Source organism: Coptis chinensis, chromosome 3 (genome assembly GCF_015680905.1).
Source record: "Coptis chinensis isolate HL-2020 chromosome 3, ASM1568090v1, whole genome shotgun sequence".
Classification (NCBI taxonomy): Eukaryota; Viridiplantae; Streptophyta; class Magnoliopsida; order Ranunculales; family Ranunculaceae; genus Coptis; species Coptis chinensis.
The window spans coordinates 13665620-13683943 of record NC_141458.1 but is presented as its reverse complement, the minus strand read 5'-3'; the positions used below and the strand labels follow the sequence as shown (position 1 = coordinate 13683943).

At 42.4% G+C, this 18324-nt stretch overlaps 1 protein-coding gene across 1 annotated transcript; it reads right to left on the bottom strand.

Annotated features, from left to right (window-relative positions):
- Positions 1-17042: 17042 nt before the first annotated feature.
- Positions 17043-18047, bottom strand: LOC147508076 (uncharacterized). Its single transcript, XM_086596798.1, has one exon. It carries the CDS (start codon positions 18045-18047, stop codon positions 17043-17045), a length of 1005 nt encoding a protein of 334 aa, XP_086452924.1.
- Positions 18048-18324: the final 277 nt, after the last annotated feature.

Genomic DNA, 18324 nt, shown 5'->3' with positions numbered 1-18324 from the left:
AAGTATTTATTCTGTTAAAGTACTAATTAATTAGCTCATTAGTTATTCTTTGAAGTTTAATCAACAGGTAGGTGTCTGCCCCTCAACCCCGTAACCAATCCAAAAAACAATTAGCTCATGATCTAGCTTATGCTGCTCCTACCTGTTGCAGCCACTAATGAAATTGTGCAAGATTTGCCGGCCTTTAGCTTCTAAGATTTCGCCTCTCGTATGCGTCTCCTTCCTTACCGTACGCAATGTTGGCTCTAATCGTGTCATTGAACAATGCGGGTTCCTGGCTCACTAGACCCATCTGTTGCCTCAGCCACTGATAAAAGTGATTTTACGTATTCTAACTATCTAAGCGTAAACACAAATAATCAAAATACGTAAATACGTGTTTATATCAATATTCCTACTCTCAATAACGAAGTAATATAAGAGAGTCAGGATTCGTTCTACTCTTAAACCTCAAGACTTAAACAAATTCAACTAATCAAACCCAAAAGGAACAATGGTGAGAGTAATGATTTGATGTGAAATTTCTATACTACCATTCCCAACACAAGAACAATAATAAGAACATGTCATTATGGAATAAGTAATTAACTTTATAAATCTAATAGAACAATAAGAACAAGATATGATTGAATGAATAACTAATTATGAATTTAAGACAATCAATCTAAATAAGAATTTAGGCAATAATCTAAATTGAATTGAAGAACTAATACTTTATTCTAAAAACTAAATATGATTCTAAACTACTAATTGAATGAATGTAAAAAAACTAGATCTAGATCTAAAAACTAAGGTTTAATGGCTACTTTTCTTATCCTAACCTCCATTAACATTAGCTTCCTAACCTAACTTATTTTCTAACCTAACTATCTACCATTAACAAAGAGCTAAGCTTTGGTTTTTATATGTTTAAATCCAAAAATCGTGCATGGGCTTGGAGCCATGTTTTGGGCCAGAAAATCGGGCCCAAAACCCAATTCTTTCAGTCCAAAAAGGCCTCTTCAGCTGCAGTTGGCTTCGACAGAATTTTTGTCCACTTCTGCTCCTTCGATTGGGTTAAGGCTTGGACCATTGGAAAGCTCTTTCCGAGCCGGTCGTTTTGACGTAAGGTAGGCCCAATTCCGAGGTCTGAGTCCAAAGATATGGTCTTCGGAAGTTCTGCTGACTTTGTGCACTATTTCTGCCCGCGTGGACTTTGACTTTTCATCTTTTGACCGGGCTTTACAGAGGCTTTGTCTTCTTGAAAATTGGCCTTTAATCACAGAACTCCTTAGCAACCGACCTTTTCTCCTTTATCTCGCTAAAGTGGCACATTTCTGCACATAATGGACTTTGAAGCCTGAAATGCATAAAAACACGTGAATCGGATATTAACTCTTACTTATTATTCACATAATTGGTCTAAAAGTACGATTGTTAAGGGGGTTAAAACTACAGTTTTGGGCTCTTATCAAACCACCCTTTAAACAGCATTTTGCTTGTCCTCAAGCAAATATGAGAAATTAGAATAAGTGACCAAAAATGGAGTTTTAACTACTCTCGCTTACCGAAAGTCGCGATTGCATTGACCATATGCAACAAGGCCTTAAACCACTAGGAATTCCCTAGTGGACGAGTTATAGCCTCGTGAGAGTTTTCCAATGAAGGTACTCACAAACTTCATCTATACTACAACGACTAAGAAATAAAACTATTGTTTCCTCCTTAATGAATCAACTATCTATACATCTCACTAGCAAATGAATAAGAATAACCAAGTCAAAAACCTAAGCTAATATATGCATAATAATCAATCATTTATGATACAAATATATATACTATGAGTAATACTATGAAATGCCTAGCAGGTTCGTTTCTAAAAACTCGGAATAGCGTCTTTAAGTAGGTCCTCACATAAATGTCAAGACAAAAACCACTCTGATTTTTCCGCTCAAGTTTCGCTACTCCAGTGTGCAGTAGGCACACTTTACCTTACAATCTCAATGACAAACAAGGAAATCGGAGTCAATCAAACACATCTGCCACTTACTGTCACACTAACCTATTCCTAATTGAGCTAGAGGTCTTTATTAGGTGTTGCGGGGATTAGGAGATGGTTTAAGAAGGAAAGAAATGGATATTCAAAAGGACAAGTCTAAGATAATAGAGTCTTCATATTATGTAACTTAGAGAAAACCTTGTTATTTTCTTTTGCTTCTATACTTTGTTTCCATCCTTAGCCATATTTTTCTTTTTCTTTTCTTTGGCTTTTGACTCACTTTTATTCTATTTTTGGAGTTTTTATTTATTTCTATTTTTTTTTCTTTTCCTTAGATGGAAACTTCTTTTCTTTTAAAGCAACTACCTAATTTTTTGTTTACACGGGTTTTCTCTTCTTCTTCTTTCTTCACTCATTCTATTCTCAGACTTATTCTAGATTGGGTAAGTTGAATTTTTATTTTGTTTTGTTTTTGTAACAGGGTAAAGGAATTGTGGTTTATGGAAGGCTAAAGAAAGGCTCGAGGGGCTTACTAAGCGGAAAATAATTCATAGGTTTGAATTTCTGGCTATATCGATCCAAAGAGGGCCTAAATTCTCGCTTAGGATATGGCATAGTGATCAAGCAAGTGGACGTGTGATTTCTCTATCCGATTTTACTTCTCCCTTGTGTCATTTCTCAAATGTTTTCAGCTCATATAAGGCTTTTAGGCTATATTCTCCACGGGATTTGTAGAATAAGTACTCTAGCCTAGATTTCATAAACTTATCGCTAACAATCATAGATACTCATGTAATATATTTATAGATAGATGCAACGATTATTACCTACATATTAACCTAAGTTTCTAACAATTAATCTGATGCAAAAGCTACGTGAGACTTCTAGATTGTTAAGAGCATAGAGAAAGAAAACAATACCAATATTCCTAAGTGTATAGCATAAACTTATTTATTTATATTTTTGAAATTTTTAACTTGAAAACAAATGCATATTATACATATCTATATCTTAACAGATGTCTTAATTACACGTGTTTCTATGCCCCCCCCCCCCCCAAACAAGAAGCATGCTTTGTCATCAAAGCATTTAAATAAAGAGGGTAGAAAAATACCATGGAAACGCGTGAAATTCTGGCACATCTGCAAAACAAGGTTAGAACATACTAATATATGAAATAAAAAAATTGACGCAACTCTATAAGAGTTCCACCCATTATGGGGTTAACAGAATTAAATTGCTTAGGACATAAGCAGACACTAACTGAACTAAAAACTTACCTCCACTCCAAATTACTTTCGTCATCCTCCTCTTCTATAAAGAAGTGAGGTTCCTTCGCATCCCCGCCATGCCATTATAATTTGCCAAGCTTGCCGCCATTTATCATCTATGGATGCTAACTGTAAAAGCGCCACTTGGTCGGATGGGGTGTAAGGTGCAACCTGATGAGGTTGTATCCTCCACCCTTGCCAAGTCATTGCACGGAAAGATCGGATAATACAATTGGTGGGTCTCACAATTTCGACCCCAACCCAATCCGTGAAACGGGCACAAAAATAGGGAAGAAACATAGCATAATACACAAACTAAAACAGGCATAAGAAGATACTTATGCCTCATGCTATCAGGCTCATGCTAAACTAGACATCAAGGTTAAGGGAAGGTCATGGCACATTAGTCCCGTGGCTAAAGCAAGGAAGACGCTGCAAGTGGCATCATTCACAGAAGAAAAAAATGTCATTCCCCTAAAATGTTTAGCATGATCCAAAACATAACAGTTCCTATGTTCATGGACAGGCTACCAAGGGCGACGTTATATTCGCCTTTGGTCCTCGATCTGAAAATGCCTGCCCCATAAGCCTCATGCAAAAAGTCATAAGTGTAGACATGCATATTATCTACCCAATAGCATCATGGGTCTTGTATTTTAGCGGGCATGGCAAGTCCAAGAACAAATGCTAGCAAGAACCATAAGCGGTTCCCAAACCTACGTGTGTGATCACCTCACAAAACCAAGCACCATAAGTAGTGCTTTGAAACAAATCTTCGAAAGACTGTTCGGTATTATTGTAGGAGATGTCATCTCAAGACTACGCTCTGGAACAAACCGCAAATCACCGTGAACGACCCAATGAGAAAACTAGAATTTTCCGTGTTCACGTAGGCGGCACAGTGCGCTTCCACTCATGCTGGTCGCGCTCGAGGTTTTTGGAGTTTCAGATGTTTGAAGCGAGTCGCTCAAGTTGGGGCTGGTCGCTCGAGTAAACTTTCTGAAATTGTCTAGGGCGCAGGTGTGCTCTACTGACGCGCAGGTGCGCTCGTAAGTGTTGAAGCAGAAGTTTAAGAGGAAAAAGAAGGAAAAGCTTGGAGTGAAAGGTGAGAGATGATGGTGGGGTGTAGTGTGGGTTGCGAGTGTAGAATGAAGGAAGTTTAAATAGGTTCTGAGCTTCCAAAACGAATCGGCAAGTTTCCAAATTGTTTAAGGCAATTTCCGGAAATAGAAAATTTCCAAACCCGAAAACGGAAACAAACCATATTTTTGATTTTATAACAACCCTGGTATCTTTTATACTGGATTTAGAATAGCAACTTCTAAACTCTCTTAGATTTCATCCTACCACCACATCTAATCATAGGTATGCCAATTACGACAATATTCTCAACCTTCACTCCAAAACAAACTCTAAAATGGAGGATCTTCTACAAATCATGATAGAATAAATAATACCACCCCCAAACAATTCGAGAAGGTGGGATTAACAATAAAATTCATGCACAATTTGAAAAGAATAACATTATATTAAAATTGAAATTCAAACAACATTTAACTACCAAATTCAAAGTTAACTACGGAATTTAACAACGTAACATCCTATCTACTAAAAATAATAAAAAACAACATCAAAACAACAAACAAGGAGAAATCTAGCTACTCTTAAAGGGAGCGAGGTGGGGATAAGAATAGGAAGTTTAGTGATCAATCATGGAAAAACCAAACACCCATTCCCCAAACAAATTTTTTGAAAACAGGTTTGTAAAAATTTGTTTTAAAATGTGGTCTTTAAAGTCGATTCCCTAGACTTAAAGTGATATATATGTATTTACATGCAGTTTCCCATATATCAATAATCTAAACAATTGTGGATCTTTCCATAAATAGTTAACATGGAATGCACCACCAAACGTAATCAAGCTCCAAAACTTTCTACCACGCAACTTAGTTGAATAAGAAGGTGTCCAAGTGAATGATCGTGAGTAAATGAATGGTTTTGGAAAATACTTGGAATGTGGATAAGTGTTAGAAGAAAAGGGTTGGAAGAATGATTGGATTTTATGAGGGATTAACTCAGGTGGATGGTGGTAGGGTGGTGCTCTAGGTAGTGTTTGAGAAGGTGGATCATCACACGGGCTCTTAGAAATTCGTCGAATTCCTCATCTAGGTTGTTCGCATCCATATAATTATGGTATTCATCTCCATCTTTGAGGAATTCATCTATCTCGTCTATTGTGAGGTTTAGTCCATCTCTTCTATGATCAGAAGGCAGGGTTGAAAATTATTTCTCTAGTTTAGTTATGTTCAAAGAGTCAAAATTGTGATCTTTGTCTTCTTCCATAAGAGGGATATGTACTAGTGTAGGGACGACATCGTCGGAAGCACTAATGTGATATACAAAACTCTTAATAGACTTAACTTCACCTTCTACAGGAAAATCTAGTTGTTCATGCGGTGTTTTATCCCTATACCTAATATGAGGGGGAACATATTTGTTAACCGTTGCTTTATCTTTTATCACTTTCTAACTAGGTTTCCATATTGGAACCTCTACAGGTGTAGGGTGTTCAATTTCTATGACAGTATTTGGTATAGTATCATTTATAGTTTGCGGGTGATCTTTAGGCATAGTCACTTGGTTATCAACTACTCTCCCTAAACGAAGGGTAGTGACTGCCTGTAGGTTCCCTTGGTTTATATTACCATTACACTGAATACTTTTTATTTCCAAGGCGGTGTTTGTTAACTTAGGATTAGGCACTACTTGACTTGGAAACACGCCGGTTTGGTTATTATTTTGGTTAGAAGACATGTCAATAACCTTTTGGCACAAAGACTGCATCATTTGCATCGTTTGTTTCATCATATTAGAGTTTTGATCATGCTGATCTTTCATCAAGTTGGAGTTTTGTTGCATAATTTGATTTTGTTTCTCCAACAAGGTCACTACTTTAATGTCCGTAGATGGTTGTATTGGAATTAAAGTTTGTTGAGCGCTCATGTCTTGATGCCGATAGTTCAGGTTATAGGTACTAAACCTCTATTCTACGTCACCTAAGTTCCCTTGTCCTTGATGTTGAGTTAACTGGTTGAAGTGTGATGGTTGTGGTGGTGTTTGTGCATAGACAAGAGGATAATAGAAGTCGGAATGCTCAAGACTACAAATGCACATTACAACGAGTAGAGTTAATGTTCATGACCTGGAGTGGGTTGTTGTTGAACAGAGATGGCATCTACCTTTTTAGTGAGGGTATCGATAAGAGTTTTAAGCTCGAGATCATGTTTAACCTCAAGAGAAGAAGGAGAGGAGGGAGGAATCGTTCCTCCCCAATTGTTGTTCTTCTTAGATTGATCTTCTAAGAATTTATAAGCCTCCAAGGCTCCTTTACTAAGAAAACTACCCCCCACCATGATATCTAGAACCTCCTTATGATAATGTGAAAGTCCCTTGAAGAAAGCACGAATAAGCGTGTCTTTCGCAAGATTATGATGCGGGCATTCAATGAGAAGATCGAAAACGATTCCGTGCCTCAAAAAGATTCATGAAGATTCCGGGTGAAGAAATGAATCTTGTGAAGCATTTCATCCGCCTTCGATGGGTAAAAAAACTGTTCCATGAACAATTGAACAAGTTGAGCCCATGAGTCCACAGAGTTTGGCGTTTGGGCAGTTAACCAAGACGCCGCCTTATCGGCTAAAGTGAAAGGGAATACCCTCAGTTTAATTTGTTCCGCACCAACCGTGGGATGGTGGAATGTTGTTAGGACTTGTTCAATCCTACGCATGTGCTGATAAGGTTTTTCATGGTCTAAACCATGAAAAACGGGTAACAAATTAAAAGTATTTGGGGGGATTCGGAAATACCCCACTAGGGCCATCGTTTAGGGCTTTATAAAAATCAGAGAGAGGAGTCTCTTGTTCTTTAGCCATTGATGCAAGTGTAGTGTGTGAAATTCTAGATAGGCGTGTTGTATTTATTTCTATGAAAACAAGCCTGATTATACTAGAATTAAAACTCCTCACAGAAGAGGCGAGGAGTGGAAGAAGGAGTACCTGAATGCCTCCTTGCTACGCGTTTGAATAACGTCTTGTATACGCGATCTCAGTGTATATAACAAGTTAGAAACACTGAGTAACTTGAAGACATAAAAATTTGAACTAACCTGTGAAAATTGGGCTGTTCACGCTGAATTTTCCTTCGAGGGCGCGAGTGCCCTCTGTTTGGGTGCGGGTGCGCTCTTGGTTTTCGAATGTCCAGTGTTTTGGGCGCGGTCGCGCTCGGTTTGGGCGCGGGTCGCGCTTCAGGGTTTTCGAGTTTTAGGCCTTTTATCGTACTCCAAAAAATTTGAAATTTTTACAGTAATTTTCTAAGACATCTATCAAGTAGCCTGTAAAATTTCAGATCAATCGGAGCTATGAAAGTCCTTATACTGCCCTGCAAAGTTTGCAAAACAGTTTTCAGACACAATACAAACAACCGAATGGTTAACCCATCAAAACAAAGCTAAAAATTGCCAAATTTGTACTGGAGACTCCTGACAGATCCTACTTGTTCCTGTAAAACTTTTAGAGCAATTGGAGTTCTACAGCCTCTCCTTATCGGCTGGTGTTCCAGATATTAAGTGTTTGCAACACTGCAGAAACACACTGAAAACACTCTACTATTTAGGTGGTCAAAACAAATAAAAAACTCATCAAATTTTTACTACAAACTCCTGACTTAGGATAGATACTCCTGTAAAAATTATAGAATTTTTAGAACTCCCTAAGTAACCTTACTCGTCTGTTATTCAAGAACATATGGTGTGAAAACTGAAATGCAGCACTGTAAAGATCGTATTTTTTTTCACAAGGTAAACCAACTTTGAAAAATCTGAAAATATTCTAGTAAATCAACAACACATTAGATATTATGTATGAAAATTTTCAGAATTTTCGAAAATTTAGAAATACCTTCACCGCAGTGTTTTTCTCTGTGAATCCGCAGCCCCTATGCCTAAAACAATGAACAGTTCCGAAAATTCAAGAAATAAGAATGAAAAATTAAAAGGGTGGGTGGGTAGAGAATGGGGGATTTCCCCTTGGATTCAAGCAATTGAATTCTTGTCTTGAACGAGATTAAGATAGCAGTGGCGCCATTTGATAAAAGTGATTTTACGTATTCTAACTATCTAAGCGTAAACACAAATAATCAAAATACGTAAATACGTGTTTATATCAATATTCCTACTCTCAATAATAGCGGTAATATAAGAGAGTCGAGTCGATTCGCTCCACTCTTAAACCTCAAGACTTAAAAAAATTCAACTAATCAAACCCAAAAGGAACAATGGTGAGAGTAATGATTTGATGTGAAATTTCTATACTACCATTCCCAACACAAGAAATAATAAGAACATGTCATTATAGAATAAGTAATTAACTTTATAAATCTAATAGAACAATAAGAACAAGATATGATTGAATGAATAACTAATTATGAATTTAAGACAATCAATCTAAATAAGAATTTAGGCAATAATCTAAATTGAATTGAAGAACTAATACTTTATTCTAAAAACTAAATATGATTCTAAACTACTAATTGAATGAATGTAAAAAAAACTAGATCTAGATCTAAAACTAAGGTTTAATGGCTACTTTTCTTATCCTAACCTCCATTAACATTAGCTTCCTAACCTAACTTATTTTCTAACCTAACTATCTACCATTAACAAAGAGCTAAGCTTTGGTTTTTATATGTTTAGATCCAAAAATCGTGCATGGGCTTGGAGCCATGTTTTGGGCGGAAAATCGGACCCAAAACCCATTCTTTTCAATCCAAAAGGCCTCTTCAAATTCACCGCAATTGGCTTCGACAGAATTTTCGTCCACTTCTTCTCCTCTGATTGGGTCAAGGCTTGGACCATTGGAAAGCTCTTTTCTGAGCCGGTTGTTTTGACGTAAGGTAGGCCCGATTCAGTCCGAGTCCAAAGATATGGTCTTGAAGTTCTGCTGCGACTTTGTGCACTATTTCGCCCGCGTGGACTTTGACTTTTCATCTTTTGACCGGGCATTACAGAGGCTTTGTCTTCTTGAAAATTAGTCTTTAATCACGTAACTCCTTAGCAACCGACCTTTTGCTCCTTTATCTCGCTAAAGTGGCACATTTCTCGCATAATGGACTTTGAAGCCCGAAATGCATAAAAACACGTAATCAGTATTAACTCTTACTTATTATTCACATAATTAGTCTAAAAGTACGATTGTTAAGGGGTTAAAACTACAGTTTTGGGCTCTTATCAGCCACCTTAACTGAAACTTTTGAATTTCAATTCCATATAATGTAATATGACTTGAATCAGGATCATAGAATCTCAGGAGCAATGAGATCACTGTCGATTTTCCACTGCCACTCTCTCCGACCAGAGAAACCGCCTGATAGATGCCATTAGTGCCTGCCATGAAAATAGACTGAGTTTTTGAACAACTTGTTTTAGAGTTTCCAGTGTGTTGGACGGAATTAACCTTATCTATGAGTTTTTCATGTGATTACCTTTCCGGAATGAATAGCCAAGCAAAGGTCTTTAAAAATTTGAACATCGGGCCTTGCTAGGTACTTAAAACTGACATGTCAAAGCTCAATTTCTCCCTCAGTGTTTTGTAATGTAATTCCAGAGTCGTCACTTGAATCTATCTTTCACTTTTGATCGAGAATCCCGAATATAGAAGCAGTAGAACTCTTAGCTTTAGTGGAATCAGGGTGCAAGGAGCTTGACCGCGGAAATTCTTTGTGGTTGCCATCGTAAGAGCAAGGAATACTTGGGAAGCAAGAAAGAAGTAACAGATTAAATGACGAATAAATCAGAGCCTTTGGTGCTTTGTGTGTGTTTATGTAAAACTACATTTGATCGCTTAATGATTTCTTCAAAATGTTTAAAATGAAAAGCTCGATAGAGGTAAATATATCTTGATGCATAATAATTCAATATAGATGGAAGGGAACGTACTCGGAAAACCTACGTAAACGTTGTTTTTCCATACTCAACTAAATGGCCACCAGCATAGAAACTGAACATCACAAAATTGGAAATCCCAAAACCCATTCCACTGAACAAACCTAGCCTTATTCCTGTCTTCATTGGGCCTTCAAACTTCTTTTTGTACAATAGCATGACCTTCTCTTCAGAACAGAAAGAAGCCACTGTCCTTATACTCCCAACTGCATAATTAGCAGCTTGACTTGCTTCCTCATACATCATCTGCAACATTAGATTATGTTGTGTTATTTTGAATAAAACAAGAAGTGAACTTGGGCTTGGGCTTGGGCTCTTTGATCCCTTACCTGTTTCCTGATAAGGTTGGAAACAGAATTGGATATGGATTGGAAAACAGAAACATAGTAGACTAGTAGACTCCAATCCCTATAGGAAAACTGAAGCAGTTCCCTACAAAAACGGATCTACTAGTGCTCCACATTTCTTGTCTTTATAAAAACGCCTCTACCAGCAGCCTATACAGTATCTGAAAAAACTATTTTCTAATCTACGTTTTGGGCAATCATAAGATCAGTATCGTGGTTCTTCCTTTTCTTCTTTGGTTTATCTGCAGTAAACAAAGGAGAGTAATAACTAGCTGTTGTATCATGGAGGTTGACGTGCTCTGTCTACATAAAGAGGAATAGACGCGAAACAACCTTAAAGAAAGCGAACCGATTCGTGCCTCAGCCAGCCTTCTTTATATTCACAGTTTGTTCTTGTTGTAGAAATTATATTCCAATAATTTTAAGGTTGTTTGAACAATGAATATGAAGAAAGATTAAGGCTTGTTTCCGAGTTTTCGTTTATGGGTTAAGGCGATTATGAGGTAGGCAAAGCGATGGCGATGGCGAAAGAGAATGGAGGATTAGTTGTGGTGGAAGAGGGACTTAATATAAAAGGACCAACCAATCCTATGGTGACATCTCTTCTCACCGATCTTTGTCAGTTTACTATGGCTTATGCCTATTGGAGAAACGGCAAACACCTCGAACGTGCCGTGTTTGATTTATTCTTGCGAAAGAACCACTTTGGTGATGAGGAGATCACATATCTTCGTTCAACATTGCCTACATGTGAGGATGGCTTTTTGATTATCTTAGGAGTATTGACTGTTGTAAGAACCTAAAAACCAAATCTATAAAATTGAATAGAAACTTGAAGTTCAAACACAAACTCACTGTTCACTCCACTCCTCTCCCTATTGTTCTCTCTTCCTCCTTGTTCTTCTTCCTGTCCGCCCCTTTTTCTGTCCCCATCCTCTTCTTTTTATATCCATCCCCTTCCTTTCTGGACCGTCCATCTGTCCACTCATCGGATGGCTCCTCCTTTTGCCGTACCTAGGCCACGTCCGCAATCTAGGGTTCCGCGGTTCTATTCGCCTGCTCCCCAAGTTAATGTCTTAAGGTGCCCCCCATTCCTTGTCCCGCTAACTTGGTCTTCGCTCCTCTGTGAAGATGCCCCATCCAGACCGTTCCTCTCTCCCCTCATCCATCGGTCCCTCTTGAAGTCGTACCCATGCCACGTCCGTGATTTAGGGTTTCGCCGTCATGATCATATACTCTCCGACTTACCTCGTTATGCTGCATCCCACTCAGTGTCCACTGACCTGGCATCTTTTCCCTGATTGAGCCACCACAAATGCCCTTCTCGATTCCACGGTCCTAATGATGGACCCGGGGTCGAGAACCCTCATCGCCTCGTTCTCTGTGCAATTTAATATCCACTCATTGTGTTGCGTGTGATGTTGGGTGTAATCATCACACGCGTTTTTGGCCATTTTTCGTACCTTATGCTGACACGCGTCTCCCTTCGGCTGGCTCCTTGTCTCGTCGCTTCCTTTTCCCCAATTCTCCAAAATTACCCTTTTACCCCCTGTCTCTTCGATTTTCCCAACTCTTCGAAAGTACCCTTTTACCCCTCCCCTATATAACCTCTCCTTCTTCCCCTTCCTCTCCCATTTTTCCTTCTACACATCTTTTTCGCTCATCTGCTGCTCTGCCCCCTTTCTCTCCTCCGGCCAACTTCTAGCTTGTGGGTACGCTCTCCTTCCTTTTGCTGAGTTCCTCATCTTCCATGCATTCTCTTCAGGCTACTCGCTTCCCTTGGCAAGTTTTCTAGCCTTGTCTTTCTTTAGTTTCCACCTTTATTTAAATTGGTTTCGCACTAGACTTCATTCATCTATTTTCCCGATGTCGGGCCCCGGCTTCGGTGCCTCAGCCTCTTCTCGTTCTACTGAGGTAGCATCCTCACCCCCTCTTGATCCTGCTGAGGCCCCTTCTACCTCTGGCCGCCAGGGCACTCTGCTACCACCCCCATCTAGATATCATAAACCTAATTTGGGGGCTATTAGGGCTGCCTATGAGATCCTGTCTAACATAGAATTGGAGCACGTGCCCTCCGTTACCCACTATCCTCAGTTGGTTCCCCACCGCCCGGGGTATCTGGTTGTTACCGTAGGCCAGATTGTTGCCGGTCTACGGCTTCCCCTCTCTCGCTTAGATGTAGAGGTGTGTAACCATTTCAACATCCCCCTTTGCCAAGGCATCGGTAATTTCTGGCGGATTATGTATGGCGCGAATTCATATAACAAAATCGGCGACCCCCAAATAAGTAGCCGTGATATCTTCTCTCAATACTACATCAAGAAGAGTACTAAAGATGTAGGTGTTGGGTACCAGTCTTTTTGTGTTCGACCTATGAAGCAATCATTCCTCCTTCGTGTCACCACTTCCAACAAGGTGTGGCATCACTACCCGCTCTATGTATCGGGCAACTTTCTGTCCGTGGACCTTCCTTCTGACTTAACACTTAACTATCTTACCTTCATCTCCAGTCGTGAGTATCCTAGATCTCTTCACCTTTCCTGTTGCGCTATTCCAGTTATCCACTAATCCATGGTCTCTCTTGTTTGCAGGTTGGCGTCCGGATTCCAAATCCCAAATTTACGCCCAGATCACTTGCCCTGTTTTTCAACGACTCCGCGACCTCGGTGCTACCCAAGCCGATCGGCTAGGTATCCACCCCATTACCGCGACTCCATTACTGCCCGTCCTCAATCCACAACACATCGGCGGTCTATCTAGACCCTTTTTCCATCCTCCACCTCCTAAGGAATGGAAGCCTCGAGCATCTCCACCTCCAAGGCCTAGGCCGAGCCACCGTACTTCACGCCGTCAGCCTCCCCAAACTTCCTCTCATTCCCCTGCGCCCCTTGAATCTCCTGATCCACCCCGCTCTTCCGCACCAGAACACGTCCCATCATACCGCTCCATCTCCTCCTTGGACGATCAATATACCTTTTTTTTTTTTTTTTTTTAATACATCTTCCTCTTTGATCCCAGGTGAGCTTGGACATCTCCTTTATGATCCGCGGTCTGTTCAGCGCCAAGACGAAGGTGACAGCCTTGGTGCAAGAACTCAACGGCCCCACTAGTTTAAGAGCTTCCTATGCCGAACTCCAATCGGATCTGACAGCTGCCAACTTGGCCAAAGTCAGGGCACAGGAGGAACTCGTGACCGTGGAGTCCTCTCATCAACGTTACATGGACTCAGTCAACGAGCGTCTGAGCCGGCAAAGGGAAGCACTCCTCCGTCAACACCAGCTGGATTTGGACACTCCCACCCTTCAGCACCAGAAGACCACGGCCGCCCTCAGCCAGACCCACACAGAGGATACCGCCTAGGTGATGGAGCAACATCAGTTTGACATGACGGTTCTCCGAGACCGCTTCAAAGCCCTAGCAGACAAGAGGGTGGCCCAGAAGATCCAGGAAGAACTTGAGCGGCTCACCTAGGAAGGTCATCTTCTTCCCCTGCCACCCTGGTGATTGAATCCCCGGTGGTCACTAGGGATGGAGCTGCGGACTCTGAGATCGCCCCTGAGGACCAGGTGATAGGCGAGGACTCCCTTCCCGTGGTCGCCAATCGAGGGAGACCCCGCCACTTTTTTGCGGAACCACCGAGGAGATGATGGTTGAGGAATCCACCTAGGGAATGCCCTAGTTCTATTTTGTATTAAACCTTGTCACTAACTTGTGATTTGAGTCGTCTTATGTTTATTGAATTTTGATGTTTGGTTTCACTTTACATGTATGTCCCCTCTTTATCTTCGAGCTTTATCTGCCTATCTAATTTGCAAAGTATACCCTCATGCACATTTATGCCTCTCTAGTCTTTCCCTTGCCCTCTGATCCGCGGAGGGCTCATCCCACTCCTCGGGCTCGGTCAGGTTCTCAAGCCTGCTAGTACATCTCTTTTTGCTCCAGGCCCCTTCTATCTCTAGTGTCAGTGAAGGGCTCACCCCCTCTCTTGCATATCACTTTGATAAGCGTTGATGTCTGCTGGGGTCTCTCCTCAAGCCCGCTGGAATAACTTTTTTTGTTCCAAGCTCCCTCCATCTCTATCGTCAGCGAAGGGCTCACCCCCTCCGCTGCCTCTCACTTTGATATGCGTAGAAGCGTGCTGGGGCCTCTCCCCTTGCCCCACGTGTCTCTTGCATCTCTGACCCGCGGAGGGCTCATCCCACTCCACGGGCTCGGTCAAGCTTTCAAGCCCGCTGGAACAACTCTTTTTGTTCCAGGCTCCCTCCATCTCTATCGTCAGTGAAGGGCTCACCCCCTTCACTGCCTATCACTTGGATAAGCGTTGATGCCTACTGGGGTCTCTCCTCAATCCCACTGGAACAACTATTTTTGTTCCAGGCTCCCTCCATCTCTATCGTCAGTGAAGGGCTCACCCCCACTGTTGCCTCTCGTTTTGATATGCGTGGAAGCCTGTTGGGGCCTCTCCCCTTTCCCCACGTGTCTCTTGCACCTCTGATCTGAGGAGGGCTCACCCCACTCCGCGGGCTCGGTCGAGCTCTCAAGCCCGCTAGAATGACTCTTTTTGTTCCAGGCTCCCTCGATCTCTATCGTCAGCGAAAGGCTCACCCCCTCCACTGCCTCTCGCTTTGATATGCGTGGAAGCCTGCTGGGGCCTCTCCCCTTGCCCCACGTGTCTCTTGCACCTCTGATCCACGGAGGGCTCATCCCACTCCGCGGGCTCGGTTGAGCTCTCTCAATCCCGCTGGAACAACTCTTTTTGTTCTAGGCTCCCTCAATCTCTATTGTCAGCGAAGGGCTCACCCCCTCCGCTGCCTCTTGCTTTGATATGCATGGAAGCGTGATGGGGCATCTCCCCTTGCCCCACGTGTCTCTTGCATCTCTAACCCACGAAGGGCACATCCCACTCCGCGAGCTCAGTCAAGCTCTCAAGCCTGCTGGAGCAACTTTTTTTGTTCTAGGCTCCCTCCATCTCTATCGTCAGTGAAGGGCTCACCCCCTCCACTGGCTCTTGCTTTGATATACGTGGAAGCATGCTGGGGCCTCTCCCCTTGCCCCACATGTCTCTTGCACCTCTGATCCGTGGAGGGCTCATCCCACTTCACAGGCTCGATCGAGCTCTCAAGCCCACTGGAACGACTCTTTTTGTTCCAGGCTCCCTCGATCTCTATCGTCAGTGAAAGGCTCCCCTCCCTCTGCGCTTTGATATGATAGGGCGTCTTTGGGGCCTCCCCTGCCCCCATGTCTCTGGCATCTCTTACCCGTGGAGGGCTCACCCCACTCCGCGGGCTCGGTCAAACTCTTAAGCCCACTGGAACAACTTTTTTTTTTCTAGGCTCCCTCCATCTCGTTGTCGCCGCTGGCTCATACCTCCGCCGCCCTCCCTCGTAAGATCAGGCCGGGCACTCTCTTTTTGCTATCGTCTCTCAGATCTCTATTCGGTGTTTCGCATTCTCACTCAGAAATCATATAATAAACATATCTTTCTTTCACAAAAGTGCTATGGTTTTATATATTTACGGATAGCTCTAGTCTTTTACTTTGGACCTTCCTTACAATGCTTTGTAATTTCAGTACATTCAGTTGTAAAATTTCTTCAACATACTTACATTCCACGACTTTTTTATTCGTTTGCCTTTCATTGTCTGCAGTTTATTAGTACCAGATCCTCCTACCTCCACCACGGTGTATGGCCCCTCCTAGTTTGGACCCAACTTCCCGTCCCTTTCTCCTTCATACTTGGAGTCACCCTGCGGAGCACTAACTCCCCTATCCTGAACTACCGCAGTCTGACCCGCTTGTTGTATTGCCTCTGTAATCTCTTGTGATACTCTTCCAACCGGATGCGCGCTGAATCTCTTTTCTCTTCTGCCAAATTCAAATCCCCAGCCAAGATGCGCCAATTCGATCCCTTTTCCACAGCCTTGGTTCTCATAGTAGTCGCCACCATTTCCGACGGGATCACAGCCTCGACTCCATATGCTAAAGCGAATGGGGTCTCTTTGGTGGTTGTCCGTGGTGTCGTTTGTTAAGCCCAAAGAACATGGTTCAACTCGTCGGCCCACGCACCCTTCTTATATTCCAGTTTTCTTTTCAGATTATTCAATATCGTCTTGTTGGAAGATTCCGCCTGACCACTGCCCTTGGGGTTGTAGGTGGCAGAGAACCCTTGTTTCACTTTGTACGCTTGTAGAAACGCTGCCACCTTAGCTCCGGTGAACTGCGTTCCATTATCTGCAATGATGGCATACGGCAACCCAAACCGGCATATGATATTTTCCCATAGAAACTTTATCACTTGCGTCTCTTTTACCTACTGCAATGGAACAACTTCTATCCATTTCCTAAAGTAGTCTGTGGCCGCCAGCATATACCTTATTTTGCCACTAGCCATGGGCAATGGTCCCACGATATCCATCACCCACATAACAAAAGGCCATGGACTTGAGACATTATGCAGGGGCGAATATCAACTGTGAAAATCTTTGGCACTTGTCACATTTCTTAGCGAATTCCACTGCATCCTTCTTCATATGGGGCCAGAAGTAACCTTGCGTCAAGAGCTGGTGCGCAGTTGTCCTTCCTGCAGAGTGGCTCCTGCAATCCCCTTCATGCAATTCTGCCATCACCTCTTTTGATAGCCGCAGACCTAGGAATTTTAACAAAGGCCCGTTGAAGTTCTTTCGATACAATTCTCCTTCTAGTAGAACATATCTCTGAGACGTCTGTTCCCATCTTCTTTTCTCCTTCTTGTCTACCACCTCCCTTCCTTCCAAGAAGTGCCTGATGGGGTCCATCCACCCCCCTTCTTCTTCTATAATCTGACACACCTCTACTACTTCCTCCGTGCTCGTCCTCTCCAATCTTCCTACTCGTATCACTCTTTCCTCTGACCCAGGTATGGTTGCCGCCACATATGCCAGGGCGTCCGCATGCCTATTCTCGCCGCGACCTAAATGGACAAACCAAAGCTTCTCAAACTTACTAGACCTTTCTCGCACTACCTTCAAATATTTAGCCATTCGCGGACACCGGGCAGCGAACCCTCCATTAGCCTGACACACCACTAAATTTGAGTCAGAATACACAGTCAGCTCCTTTACTCCCAAATCCTCAGCCATTCTCAACCCCGCTATCACCGCCTCATATTCCGCTTCGTTACTGGATGTCGTGAAGCCCAGTTTCATAGTCTGCTCTATTCTATGATTGTCCGGCGTAACCAGTACAACTCCTATGCCTCTGCATGCGTCAGTGGCAGATCCGTCTGCGAACACCCTCCGTCCATTCTTCTTATCCCAAGGATCTAATAAGTCGGGCTCCTCCTGCCTCTCTGGTTCCATGACCATCTCCTCTCCCCAAGTGGGATCCTCCGCGGGGAACTTAGCTAGGAACTCTACCACTGCCTGTGCCTTTTCCACAGTCTTTATCTGATATTGTACCTCGTACGCACTGAGCATCACGGCCCATTTCAATATTCTCCCTGACTTTTCAGTCCTTAAAGCTTGTTTGAGTGGCAAGTTTGTCACCACCACCACCGAGTGTGACTCGAAGTAAGGCTTTAGTTTTAGAGCCGAGAAGATTAATGCCAAGGTGTACCTTTCAATTCTGCTATACCGCGTCTCTGCGTCCAGCAATATTTTGCTCTTAAAGTACACCGACTTTTCTACTCTGTCGACCAGTCGGACAAGCACTGAGCTGACTGCATACTTGGTAGACCCCAAATACAACTACAAC

Coding starts and splice junctions, on each gene's coding strand:
- LOC147508076 (XM_086596798.1), bottom strand. CDS start 18,047: ATGCTCAGTGCGTACGAGGTACAATATCAGATAAAGACTGTGGAAAAG.